The sequence below is a fragment of the Oncorhynchus mykiss genome, chromosome 5, assembly GCF_013265735.2.
Source record: "Oncorhynchus mykiss isolate Arlee chromosome 5, USDA_OmykA_1.1, whole genome shotgun sequence".
NCBI lineage: Eukaryota > Metazoa > Chordata > Actinopteri > Salmoniformes > Salmonidae > Oncorhynchus > Oncorhynchus mykiss.
The window spans coordinates 35507959-35522315 of NC_048569.1; the positions used below are offsets into that span (position 1 = coordinate 35507959).

Sequence of the window (14357 nt, forward strand, 5' to 3'; positions counted from 1 at the left end):
TTCCTCCAAACCTAAGGGTGGTCATTATGGCCAAACAGTTCTATTTTTGTTTCATCAGACCAGAGGACATTTCTCCAAAAAGTACGATCTTTGTTCCCATGTGCAGTTGCAAACCATTGTCTGGCTTTTTTATTGCGGTTTTGGAGCAGTGGCTTCTTCCTTGCTGAGCTGCCTTTCAGGTTATGTCGATATAGGACTCGTTTTACTATGGATATGGATACTTTTGTACCTGTTTCCTCCAGTATCTTCACAAGGTACTTTGCTGTTGTTCTGGGATTGATTTGCACTTTTCGCACCCAAGTACGTTCATCTCTAGGAGACAGAACGCGTCTCCTTCCTGAGCAGTATAACGGCTGCGTGGTTCCATGGTGTTATACTTGCGTACTATTGTTTGTACAGATGAACGTGGTACCTTCAGTCGTTTGGAAATTGCTCCCAAGGATGAACCAGACTTGGTATACAATTTTTTTTCTGATGTCTTGACTGATTTCTGTTGATTTTCCCATGATGTCAAACAGAGGCACTGAGTTAAGGTAGACCTTGAAATGCATCCACAGGTACACCTCCAATTGACTCAAATGATGTCAATTAGCCAATCAGAAGCTTCTAAAGCCATGACACAATTTTCTGGAATTTTCCAAGCTGTTTAGAGGCACAGTCAACTTGGTGTATGTAAACTTCTGACCCACTGGAATTGTGATGGTGAAATTTCTGTAAACAATTGTTGGAAAAATTACTTGTGTCATGCACAAAGTAGATGTCCTAACCGACTTGCCAAAACTATAATTTGTTAACAAGAAATTTGTGGGGTGGTTGAAACACCTAGGTTGGAGTTAACTCGTTTATCTAAACTTTCGACTTCAACTGTACATATGTAGTGCCTTAAAGTATTCATACACTTTGATTTTTCCAAATTGTGTTACAGCATGAATTGAAAATGTATTAAATAGAGATGTTTTGTTGTTGTCGTCACTGGCCTACACATGATATCCCCATAATGTCAGTGGAATTATGTTTTTTGAAATTTTAACAAACCAATACCAAATGAAATGCTGAAATGTCTTGAGTCAATAAGCATTCAACCCCTTTGTTATGGCAAGCCTAAATAAGTTCAGGAGTAAAAATGTGCTTCACAAGTTGCATGTGTGCAATTGTGTTTAACATGATTTTTGTATGACTACCTCATCTGTTCCCCACACAAACATATATTATCTGTAAGATCCCACAGTCGAGCAGTGATTCAACCATAACGACCAGGGAGGTTTTCCAGTCGCAAAGGGAGGTGTTCAGTCCCAGGGACCTTGGGTTAGTGATGAGCTTAGAGGGCGCTATAGTGTTGAATGGTGAGCTGTAGTCAATGTACAGCATTCTCACACAGGTGTTCCTCTTGTCCAGGTGGGAAAGGGCAGTGTGGCATGCAATAGAGATTGTGTCATCTGTGGAGATGTTGGCGCAGTATGCGAATTGGAGTGGGTCCAGGGTGTTTATATGAGCCATGACCAGCCTTTTCAAAGCATTTCATGGCTACAGATATGAGTGCTACGGGTGATTATCATTTAGACAGGTTACCTTGGCGTTCTGGGACTATTGTGGTGTACTTGAAGCATGTAGGTATTAGACTGGTAGGTATTACAGACTGGGAGAGGATCAAAATGTCACTGAAGACCCTTGAACAGTGTTTTCCACCAGCGCCGGCTGTCGGCTATCCAGCCAACTACAGTGTCATTTTCAGCCGGGTACTTTTTCCATTTCCATTAACTAGGCTACTTTTCAATTCACTAGTCAGAAAAAAGTCTGCAGAGCCATCTCCCGCTAGAATTAACAATATGCATCTTCTAGCGATCTGTTGATTAGACAGGCACCTGTCAGTCACGAAGTGTGTGATGACAGGGAAAGACTGCTCGTTTGACAGTCTGCTGTCGGTCCGACCTCTCCATACCTGGGTGTGTGTTCTGTGCACAGTGCACTGTGGTTGCAGTCAAATTTCTACACGGTGGGACAGAGCATGAATTTGCGTGTCACAATTAGCCTATTGTTTTCTGGCATATTCATTTATTTTCTTTCGCGTGCAGGGTCCGACATTAACGATAGCTTGCCGGGGCCAGTGAAAACATGTTGGGCCAGTAGATCTCGTCAGTGGCCAGTTACATTTCATTATAGGATTTGTTTTATTTTTCTAAACTTTATTTTACTTGAAAGTGGGAGTGTTCACTAATGATTGATTATAAGCAAGTGTTTTGCTAACTTGGTCTAAACATTCTACATCTCCTCTTTCGAACTGTGATGCTGGATCAACTAGTCTGGCTAGATGCGAGGGGGGGTGTAGAGCGCTGTAGGCCGTGGCACTTCAGAATAAATATTTGGACTTTTATACAATGCACGCTTTCATTGCTTTGCTAGTAAATTAATATATTGTGTTTTTGTTGGTTTTTAAAGGTTGGATATGTCTGACTTTAATTGTCAACAGCAGTTGACAAGGTGGTTCTGGCTCTGAGGCCTATAACCTAATGTGCTAATGTTGTGTCAAATGGACAATGCGCCAATCCTTTCCAACCTGGCATGGTATCATTTGATAGTCTTTTTTTAATTTATAGACCAATCAACACCGATCATGCCCGATCCTGGCTGATATGCTGCCCTAGGCGAGACCCAAAATAATTCCACCCTCCAATCCCCGCAAAGTAGAATACTAGCCTAGACTTTAGTGTCGGCCTGCAATGCACTTTTATGAATGCCCATGTGGTAGCCTACTGTTTGTAAAACAATTTACTGTTAATCCCTGTAAATAAGTGAAATTAATTTCTGTTAATGCATGTATCAATTATCGTTATCATTCTCTGAGTGGAAATGTTTGAGTTCATTCATAACCTGCTACACTTGTGAGAAACAAGTTTTGGTTTATTTAATACCACACTCCATATGAGCATGTGCCTGGTTTCTCTGTCCTGTTAATGTTGACAGAGCGCTCACGCACCTGAGGACTCATAGAAGAAGCTGGCATGCTTCTCGCAAATGTCAAATGTAGTCAAATGTAGTTAAGTGTCCAGCTCAGCTTCTCAGGATTTTTTTTCTTCACTTCACACAGTAAGTCAAGTCTTTCTATTTTTTATTTTTTTACATCCATTCAAATTGTAATTGTTCAAATATTGTGCGTAACTATCTTCACAACACTCTCCCCCTCTATAATCAGTGTCGCTAATAAATAGGCTATGGACGTGTTTTTGTTTCTATTTTAATGATTGTCCATTTTCTCTTCATAGCTATCCCCTTTCATACTTGCCTTGTCAATTCATTGTCTTATAACCATGCAAAATTATTTGTTTTTCATGCAGGAATAAAATATTTAATGTTAATTTTGTAAATGCAGTTCTAAAATGCTGCTTATTGTCATTTCTGCTCTGCATCAGACTAATTTTGTGCTTTAGTTGCACTTCTCCACGCAGAGAATTCACTAATTGGGCATTCTATCAGCAAACAGCAAGCACTCTGACAAATGTGTAGCTACTTTTCTCAGGTACTTTTCTCAGTGTAGCCAGCCTACTTTTCTCTGGTAAAACGCAAGATTAACTAAGAAAAACAGTAGGAAATGTGGCTTGCTACATTCTTTCTATGATAAACAGACATATGATAGCCATGCATAGTTTTTGTGAAAAATACCTTGCTTTTTCATTAAACTCATTTAGCCTACTTGTGTGGCTACCAGCCAAATAGCGTTGCACTTCTGTTGTCATCTGATAAATTAAGCTATTTTCTGCCTCGTGTTGCACTGTTTTCTGTGAAGGAAAACTAGCCACACGCCCCTGATCTCTCTATTGACGCAAATACCCCGGTATACGGTAAATACTATATACCGCCCAAGCCTACTGGTGGCTTTGATTGAGTGCTTTTACGGAGGTGTGCACGTGTGAGTTAACATGGACATGGAGAGAATCAGCTACCTTGACTGTCTGAACTCCGTCTCTTTTAATAAAAATCTAATGCTCCTGTCATGATTTAATCTTGTAAAAGGCCTATTTTCGGTAGCTTGGGCTACATTTATTTCTCTCTTTACGGCATCATCTCTTTGAAGAACATATGCCATTGAATGACCACAGCAGCAGTGCTTGTGACGTTATATAAATATTTTGGGAAAAGTGGGAGAACTCAGACTTAGTTTGAATGGTTTTGTGCGTCGAAATAGGACCTGTATTAGAAATGTATACATGCAGAAAAGCCAACAGACAAGGTAGACATCTTATAGGCCTACAAGTAAAACATGAATAACTTCTTAGTGATCCCTTCGTGTGCCAATTCCGTTAACAGGATTTATTTGGTAACACCCAGTGAAATAGCAGCGCTACCAATTCAAAAACTGAAATACTCATAACAATAATTTATGAATCAGACAAGTGTTTTACGATGAACTTCTTGTTAATCCAGCCAGTGTCAGATTTCAAAAGGCTTTACGGCGAAAGCAAACCATGCTATTATCTCAGGACAGCACCCCATGAAACAAACACAAATCACATTTCAACCCGCCAGGCTCGACACAAAAGTCAGAACGATATAATTCATGCCTCACCTTCTGTTGGCACTCCAATATGTCGACTAAACATCACAAATGGTCCTTTTGTTTGATTTATTCTGTCGTTATATCTCCAAAATGTACATTTATTTGGCGCGTTTGATTCAGAAAAACACTGGTTCCAACTTGACGACAAAGTACCTAATAGTTACCTGTAAACTAGATCCAAACATTTCAAACTTTCCTAATCAAATTTTAGGTATTTTTAAATGTAAATAATCTATACAATTTAAGACTGGATAAACTGTGTTCTATACCGTACAAAAAAAAAGTGGAGCGAGCTTTCAGGTCGCGCGCCCCAACCACAACAGTACACTAGACTCGACCCTCGTTTTGAACAGCCCTACTTCTTCATTTCTCAAAGGAAAAACATCAACCAATTTCTAAAGATTGTTGACATCTAGTGGAAGAGATAGGAACTGCAAGCAAGTGCCTTAGAAATCTAGATCACATAGAAAACCCATTGAAAAGAGAGTGACCTAAAAAAAACATCCTGGATGGTTTGTCATCTGGTTTTCGCATGCCAAATAAGTTCTGTTATACTCAGACATTTTAACAGTTTTAGAAACGTTAGCGTTTTCTATCCAAATCTACCAATTATATGCATATCCTAGCTTCTGGGCCTGAGTAGCAGGCAGTTTACTTTGGGCACACTTTTCGTCCGGACGTGAAAATAGTGCCCCCTAGCCTTAAGAAGATAAGATTGAAATGGCATGATAATAACAAAGTGTCATGGCTTGTTTCAAATAGCTTTTATTAAGAAGCATATTCATGAAAACAAATGTACAAACAGAATTTAACCATTGTCAGTGACAGTGTACATTGGCCTGGCCATTTACCGTAACCTCAAATTCCAAGACCGTAACAGCCCTATTTCTGTTTCCCTACATTACAATCACCGACCACGAGGAGCGCAACCTGGATGAGCATTTTCTTGTATGCTTATTTCTACCAGCGTGCCGCTGCACGTGGATCTGTGTTATTACAGAGGGTGAGTGTTTCCTCCTAATGGTATCATTCCTTTGTGGAAGAGTTCTTTCAGGGAGAGACCGCAATCACTAAGTGGCTCTGATCTAATCAAGGCCTCCTCCTTCTCCCCTTACCTTTTTACCTAGTATTCATGGGAAGCAGCAAGTGTGGTCCAAGACTAGGTATGGGACATCTAATTTGTAAGGGGGAGATGGTGAGTGTCTTCAGGGCATGGTTGTAATGTAATGGCTGTATTGTTGTTACAGACTGCCTGTCCTCCTAAGACTCTAATTAGACCTGTGTCTTCTCACCCCAAAAGCCCTGGGCCTGGTGTCAATATAACTAGTCCTCTGGGGCTAACATAACTGTGAACAAAACATTTGCATTTGCAAGGCTTTGACTTGGCAGTGTGACACCAATTTTTTTTATTGGTGCTAGGGTGCCAGTAATTATTTATTTATTTCCTCAACTGTTCAGAGGAGACTGTGTGAATCAGGCTGTCATGGTTGAATTGCTGCAAAGAAAACACCACTAAAGGTCACCAATAAGAAGAGATTTGCTTAGTCCAAGAAGCACAAGCAATGGACTTTAGACTGGTGGAAATCTGCCCTTTGGTCTGATAAGTCCAAATGTTTTTTTTTTTTTTTTGTTCCAACGGCTGTCTTTGTGTGACGCATGTTAGATGAATGGAGAATCTCCGCCTGTGTGGTTCCCACTGTGAAGCATAGAGGAGGTGTGTGGGTGCTTTGCTAGTGACGCTGTCTGATTTTATTTAGAATTCAAGGCACGCTTAACCAGCATGGCTACCACAGCATTCTGCAGCGATACGCCATCCCATCTGGTTTGTGCTTAGTGGGACTATCATTTGTTTTCAACAGGACATTGACCCAACACACCTCCAAGCTGTAAGGGATATTTGACGAAGGAGAGTGATGGAGTGCTGCATCAGATGACCTGGCCTCCACAATCGTCAAACCTCAACCCAATTGAGATGATTTGGGATGACTTAGATCGCAGAGTGAAGGAGAAGCAGCCAACAAGTGCTCAGCATATGTGGGAACTCCTTCAAGACTTTTGGAAAAGCATTCCTGTCTCAACAATTATTCTATGTATAAAAGAGTGAAAAAAACAACAACAAAAAACAACCTTGAATTAGTAGGTGTCTAAACTTTTGACCGGTTTTGTATATATACAGTGCATTCGGAAAGTATTCAGAAGCCTTGACTTTTTCCACATTTTGTTACGTTGCAGCCTTAATCTGAAATTGATTAAATTGTTTCCCACCCCCCCCCCCCCCCCCCCCTTTTTTTAATCTACCCACAATACCCCATAGTGACAAGTGTTTTTTTTGGTGCCTTTTGGGTAACTCCAAGCGGGCTGTCATGTGCCTTTTACTGAGGAGTGGCTTCCGTCTGGCCACTCTACCATAAAGGCCTGATTGGTGGAGTACTGCCGAGATAGTTGTCCTTCTGGAAGGTTCTCCCATCTCCACAGAGGAACTTTGGAGCTCTGTCAGAGTGACCATTGGGTTCTTGGTCACCTCCCTGACCAAGGCCCTTCTCCCCCGATTGCTCAGTTTGGCCAGGCAGCCAGCTCTAGGAAGTCTTGGTCTAGGAGTCTTGGTGTTTCCAAACTTCTTCCATTTAAGAATGTTTTTGCTTTGACATGCACTGTCAAATGTGGGATCTTATATAGACAGGTGTTTTCCTTTCCAAATCATGTCCAATCAATTGAATTTACCACAGGTGGACTCCAATCAAGTTGTAGAAACATCTCAAGGATGATCAATGGAAACATGATACACCTGAGGTCAATTTTGAGTCTCATAGCAGAGTCTGAATACTTATAAGGTATTTGTTATTTTTAATACATTTGCTAATATTTCTTTAAACCTGTTTTCGCTTTGTCATTATTGCTTATTGTGTGTAGATTGAGGGAAAACAATTTTATCAATTTTAGAATAAGGCTGGAATGTAACAATGTGGAAAAAGTCAGTCTGAATACTTTCCCGAATGCACTGTGTGTGTGTGTGTGTGTGTATATGTATATGTATATGTGTATATGTATATGTATATGTATATGTGTATATGTATATGTATATGTATATGTATATCTATATATATGTATATATATATCTATATATATGTATATATATATCTATATATATATGTATGTATGTGTGTGTATGTGTATATATACATGTATATATACTATATATATATATATATATACACACACACACACACACACACACATATATATTATATATGTGTGTATATATATTTTTTTTTTTAAATGTAAAGTGTTTCCAGACCTTAAGTGGTCTCCTGATGTGGTTGAAGCATTGTTGTGGATTTAGAAAATCCCATTTTTTTTACGTTTTTCTATTTTAAAAAAGTGTGATTTTGAGAGTGAACCTGAAAAACCTAGGACAACTCGTTAACCTGGAAAATAATACCAGGAAAAAGGTTGAACTGATTTTCATAGGGCCTGTGGAGTGAATCGCAAACAATAACACCCTTTTTGAGATTGCGAAAGGTTGTATTTCTTCCCTCCAAACAATCAATGTAAATATGATATTGTCAAATTGGAATTAATTGTGTTCGCAGGGTATGTCATTATTGGCTATAGACTACTTGCTCAGCCCGCTAATTAAGAACATTTTATTTACGTGCGCAACGTTCGCTTTCTCGGGCCATTATTATTTTCTTTCGGACCAGTAGCTTTGTTGGCACTGGCAAATGTACCTGAATGTCAAACCCTGCTGTTGTTAATTCGCCTGGTTATGTATCTAATGAGTCCTCTGGGGCTAACAGGTGATATTCCATTAGTGTTAATGCATTGTTTCCTTCTCTGTAGAATGTGGTCCGTGCATGGATGACGTTGTTGCCCTATACAGTCTCATTCTGTACCTGTTCTAATGATTTTAATCAAGTTTTGTTGAGTTTGTGTCCATGGCATAATAAATGTTTATTTTTGTCACCTTGGAAACCGGTGGAGAGGCATTGGGATGTGATTTAACCAGTCTAAAACTAATCTGGTTACATGTATATTTTCCCAGGTTGATAGGTGGGTTTGCGTGAATGCGTGTCTGTCGGAGATCACCGCTCTTGGAAAACAGGTCATTTTCCTGAGAATTGTATATAATTGTCTACTGGTTTGTTGGACGACATTCAAATCCATAGTCTGAGCGCTTTGGTGCTGGCGTGTTTGTGTAGCTGTGTTACGGTACCACTACCACTGTATCTGATAGTTTAGATGACTGTTTCTCATTCTGGCCCCTCCCCTCTGCCCCAGGCTGTGGGTCAAGCAGAACCAGCAGCACTATGGGAGGGCGGGGGTGGCGCGGGGGCTGGTAGCTAGCAGAGTGCGTCAGCAGGCACGTGTCGGGCCTGCCCGCTCTCGCAAACTGGCGCAGGAAATGAAAAGTGGTGGTTATGTCACACGGGCTCTAATCTCCCCTGGGCTGGCGCCGCTGCAAACCGCTGCTGGCTCCCTTTTTGGGAGAAACCAACCAACAACGTTATGTTATGCTGACGTTGAGGGTGAGCATTGGCTGTGTAAAGCTGTACACTACAGCCAGGGCCACTGGGATGGGCTCATCCCGATCTACCCTCCTCCTGTCATCCCTCTCTCCATGTCAGTGCTGCTGGAGGGATAGAGGGAGTTACCAATGCAACTTCAGACTGAAGGGCCAGCCAACGTCTGGTTGCATATCCTCCTACCACTAAAGTGGAATATGTTTTATGTTGTGGCCTTCATATATTTCAATAACAATCAAGATGGAGATTGTCTTCTCTACCAATTATTTAGATTTGGTACACAACATAGTATACTGTACTATACGCTAAGTGTATACAACATTAGGAACACCATCCTAATATTGAGTTGCACCCCTAAAGTTCTTTGGGCATGGACTACAAGGTGTCAAGTGTTCCATAGGGATGCTGGTCCATGTTGACTCCAATACTTCCCACAGTTGTCAAGTTGGCTGGATAATCCTTTGGGTGGTGGACCGTTCTTGATATACAAGGGAGACTGTTGAGCGTGGAAAACCCAGCAGTGTTGCAGTTCTTGACACACTCAAAGGCACTAAAATATTTTGTGTTGCTCATTCACCCTCTGAATTGCATACATACACAACCCATGTCTCAAGGCTTAAACATCTTCTTTAACCTGTCTCATCCCCTTCACCTACACTGAAGTTGATTTAACAGATTCCTAATGTTTTCTACAGTCAGTATAATATCCTACAGTAAATATGAAATAGTTTGCCTATCATTGTTTTATTAAATGAAACGACCTGCTTCAGTGCTGCCTTTTTCAATGTTTATGAATCAATGGTATTTTAACCTTAGTCTTTAACTTCATAGTATGATTGATGACAGTGACCTTTTCTGCTGTAGAAGCAGGTCACAAGTATACCGACTGTCTCTGCATCACGTAGTCTTATGTACTGGCTTGTTACAGTATCCGAGGTGAAGTGGTGATGATTCCCACAGCTATGTTCGGGAGGCTGCTCTGCAGTGAGGGAATCGGATCTTCCTGGGGAGAGAATGGCTAGGCTATATTTTGCTGCCACCCTGGCGGTGTCTGACTCTGTAGTGAGATTAGCATGGGGGGGGGGGGGGAGAAACAGACTTATCTCCTTGGTCTCTCACTAATGTTGCCAACCGTCACAGTCGCACAAAGACTAAGTGAAGCTGTTGGCCAAGCTAGCTTTACTGCTACTGTACAGGCCCGAAGTCTGATCTATGGTCAATCATGTTACTATCATGTTACTGCATCCCATCATGGCCACGTCTGCCACCATGTTTTTGTTTTCTGACCTACATACAGAAGTTCTATGATTCTTGTCTGGAAAATCATTTGATGTCCTGCAGATTACTGCCTATGTCATATAAAGACAAAGTAATATGGAGACTTCGTCTCCTACATGTACACAGTAATTAATATGTTTGACTCAATGGTATCTTTCTCTTTTGTCCCCTCCCACAATTACTGAGGTACTTTCAGCATGACAACCCTATCCTAATTATGTGGTGGGGATAAATACTGTATCAGTATTGTGTACTGAACAAAAATATACCACCATTTGCATCATGGAGCGTGACATCTCTTTCACATAAAGTTGATCAGGCTGTTGATTGTGGCCTGTGGAGTCTTCTCCCACTCTTTAATGGCTGTGTGAAGTTGCAGGATATTGGCGGGAACTGGAACATGCTGTAGTATATGTTGATCCAGAGCATCCCAAACAAGCTCAATGGGTGGCATGTCTGAGTATGCAGGCCATGGAAGAACTGGGACATATTCAGCTTCCAGGAATTGTGTACAGATTTTTTCAACATGAGGCTGTGCATTATCATGCTGAAACATGAGGTGATGGTGGCAGATGAATGGTATGACAATGGGCCTCAGGATCTTGTCACGGTATCTCTGTCCATTCAAATTGCCATCGATAAAATGCTAATGTGTTCGTTGTCTGTAGCTTCTGCCTGCCCATACCATAACCCCACCACCACCATGGGACTCTCAGCAAACTGCTCGCCCATACACATGGGCTTCGGTTGTGAGGCCTGTTGGACGTACTGCCAAATGTTCTAAAACGGCCACTCCCACCCAGAAGTACGTGGCAATGCCGTTGGGGTTACGCCAAATATAAATGTGATTTACCATTTTCAAACTGTCCATTTCGATTTTCCAACGGGGTTATACATTTGGGTGAGTTTTTTTTCTTGCCTGAGTAGCCTCGTTTCACTGCCAAAAATGAAATTAAACCATCTACTGTTCAGCGAAATAACACAATATCAAATAAAGGTAGCCTAGTAAAATAATTAACATCCAATCACATTAACAATTACTCTCTCGTGGGAGTTCCACTAACGGTCTGTATGTAGCCTAACGTAGCTGCTGCTCATTACGTTTGCTCAAAAACCAGGACAACAGGGGTGGATATTTTTCAAGTACTGGACACCTTTGTGACATCAAATGGACTTTGGTGGTCAAGATGTGTTGGTATCTGTACTGATGGAGCAAAAGCCATGACAGGAAAACGTAGTGGAGTGGTAACGTGCATGCAAGCCGTTGTTCCCAACGCCACTTGGGTACACAGAGGCTCTTGCTGCCAAAGGAATGCCTGACCGCTTGAAAGACGTTTTGGAAACTACAGTGAAAATGGTAAAGCAAGGCTCCCTCTCGTGTATTTTCTGCACTATGCAATGATATGGGAAGCGACCATGTAACGCTTTTACAACAGAGAGAAGTGCACTGGTTATCAAGAGGCGAAGTATTGCCACGTGTTTACATTTTTAATTTTTACTGACTGTAATTTTCACTTGTCTGACTGCTTGTGTGGTGATGAGTTTCTCACATGACTGGGTGATAAAGAAAAATAATTAAAAAAAAGTATTATTAAAAAAAATTCTCGCTGAATGAACTCTCCAACTGTATTCAATGTGCGGGACAAAATTGAGGCTATGATTAAGAAGTTGGAGCTCTTTTCTGTCTGCATTAACAAAGACCACACACAGGTCTTTCCATCACTGTATGAATTTTTTGTGTGTGCAAATGAACTAAAGCTTACGGACAATGTAAAATGTGAACCTGAGTGACCTGGGTATGCAATTACGCAGGTACTTTCCTGAAATGGATGACTGACACAAACAACTGGATTCGTTATCCCTTTCATGCCCTGCAACCAGTCCACTTACCAATATCTGAACAAGACCCTCGTCAAATTGCAACAAGCGGTTCTGTGAAAATTTGATTTAATCAGACACCACTGCCAGATTTCTGGATTGGGCTGCGCTCAGAGTATCCTGCCTTTGCAAATCGCGCTGTTAAGACACTGATGCCCTTTGCAACCACGTACCTATGTAAGAGGGGATTCTCGGCCCTCACTAGCATGAAAACAACTAAATACAGGCACACACTGTGTGAAATGATTTAAGACTAAGACTCTCTCCAATACAACCCAACATTGCGGAGTTAAGTGCATCCTTTCAAGCACACCCTTCTCATTAAACTGTGGTGAGTTATTCACCATTTTTGATGAACAAATACGGTTTTATATGTAAGATGGTTAAATAAAGAGCTAAATTATTAATTATTATTTGTGCCTTGGCTCTTTGTCACTTCCCAGGAGCTGGGTTGTGACACAAACGCACTAATTATTATGTTTGTGTGTGTAGCAGGCTTATAATGATGGCAAAAGACATTTGAGAGTGCGCTGACCCTGGTGCTTGAGGGGTTACGCAGCTGGAGGTTGAATGTTTGAAGGGGTTTGAGACTATAAAAAGTTTGGGAACCACTGCTCTAAAGCAACGTTGGAGGCGGCGATAGCATTCAATTATCTGGCAACAGCTGTGGTGGACATTCCAACAATCAGTATGCCAATTGTACACTCTCAACTTGAGACAGCTGTGGTGTTGTGTGACAAACTGCACATTTTTGAATGCTATTTTTTTAATGTCAATAGCACAAGGTGCACCTGTGTAATGATCAAGCTGTGTAATCAACTTATTGATATGGCACACCTGTCAGGTGGATGGATTATCTTGGCAAATGAGAAATGCTCACTAAAAAGGATGTAAACAAATTTGTGCAATCTTATCAGCTCATGAAATATGGGACCAACACTTTACATGTTGCGGGTAATATTTGTATTCCGTGTATAGGAGTCACCTCCATGGTCTTATGTCATCGTGCAGGCTTTTAACCTCCTTTCTCATCTCTTTGTATTACAGACAAGTTCAATTCATATGTGACTCTGAAGGTACAGAATGTCAAGAGCACCACCATCACCGTGCGAGGGGACCAGCCATGCTGGGAGCAGGACTTCATGTTGTAAGTGACCAGACTTAGACTGCTCTTCCTGTCCTATGCACTCACACACTGTCGTATAGGCCACAACACACCTGTTTGTGTGGAGTATAGAATAGTCTGAGGGCTCTAAGTGTCGCTGTTTTCATACAGTGTCAACGGAATCATGTAACATCAGGTTTGTTTTGGTCAATGAGGATCAGAGAGTGAAGATAAAGGGAGGCGCTATGGCTCTGAGCTCAACAGACTTTATTGTGACAGTATGTCCTCCATGCTCAGTCACGAACACCTTTTATGCAGCAGATGCAATCACCCGAGTGCTCTACCCTACAGACAGGTGAGAGCAGGAAAGCTAGCCTGCCGCTGGTGGTAATGCTCTGTAGCTACACTTCAGGTTTATGATTTTCAGACAGTAATACGTGACAGTAGGTCAGTCAAGGATTTCCAGTTTTGTCCCCATTTGTTGACTACCAGGTGGGTTGTTGTTTCGAGAAAGGTAGCTAACCGGTTCTCGCAGCTGTTCACTTATTGTTAATCATCTCATCTCCTCATTTTAGTGTTCTGATTGTAGGCTGTTATGTTGTAACTGTAGATTTATTCTTTGTGTGTGTGGTCATCGTTCTGTTTATTTTTCCAGAACTTTCACAAGGATGTTGCGGCGTGTAAATGCTCTGCCTTAGTACTATTTATGAAACACAATACGATAGCTTAGCACATCACTCAACAGTGTTGCCATCAAACATTCAGCTCAGGCCCCTTGACGAGCACCACCTGTTAGACCTGTATGTAAATCATGTTTAGCAAATGTGTTAGTTTAGCACAAACTACAAGTCCTATGCCAATGAACAGGACAGTGTATGGTCTAGCTGAGGTGAGCAATTGAAGCGCTAGCGAATGGCATTGGCATGTTAAAAATGATATCTGGTGTGTCCGGAAAATACACAAGTTTACTGTTATCTGAAAACTGGCTCAGCTCGATTTCTTCCTCCTTCAGTGATGTTTT

At 41.3% G+C, this 14357-nt stretch overlaps 1 protein-coding gene across 1 annotated transcript in view; it reads left to right on the forward strand.

Moving 5' to 3' along the window:
• The window catches only part of LOC118964586 (protein unc-13 homolog B-like), a 60568-nt gene that overhangs the window by 25731 nt on the left and 20480 nt on the right, over positions 1–14357 (forward strand). The window contains exon 3 of the mRNA XM_036977348.1: positions 13279–13378. Coding sequence (XP_036833243.1) covers positions 13279–13378 — 100 coding nt within the window. The remainder of the gene's footprint in view (positions 1–13278; positions 13379–14357) is intronic.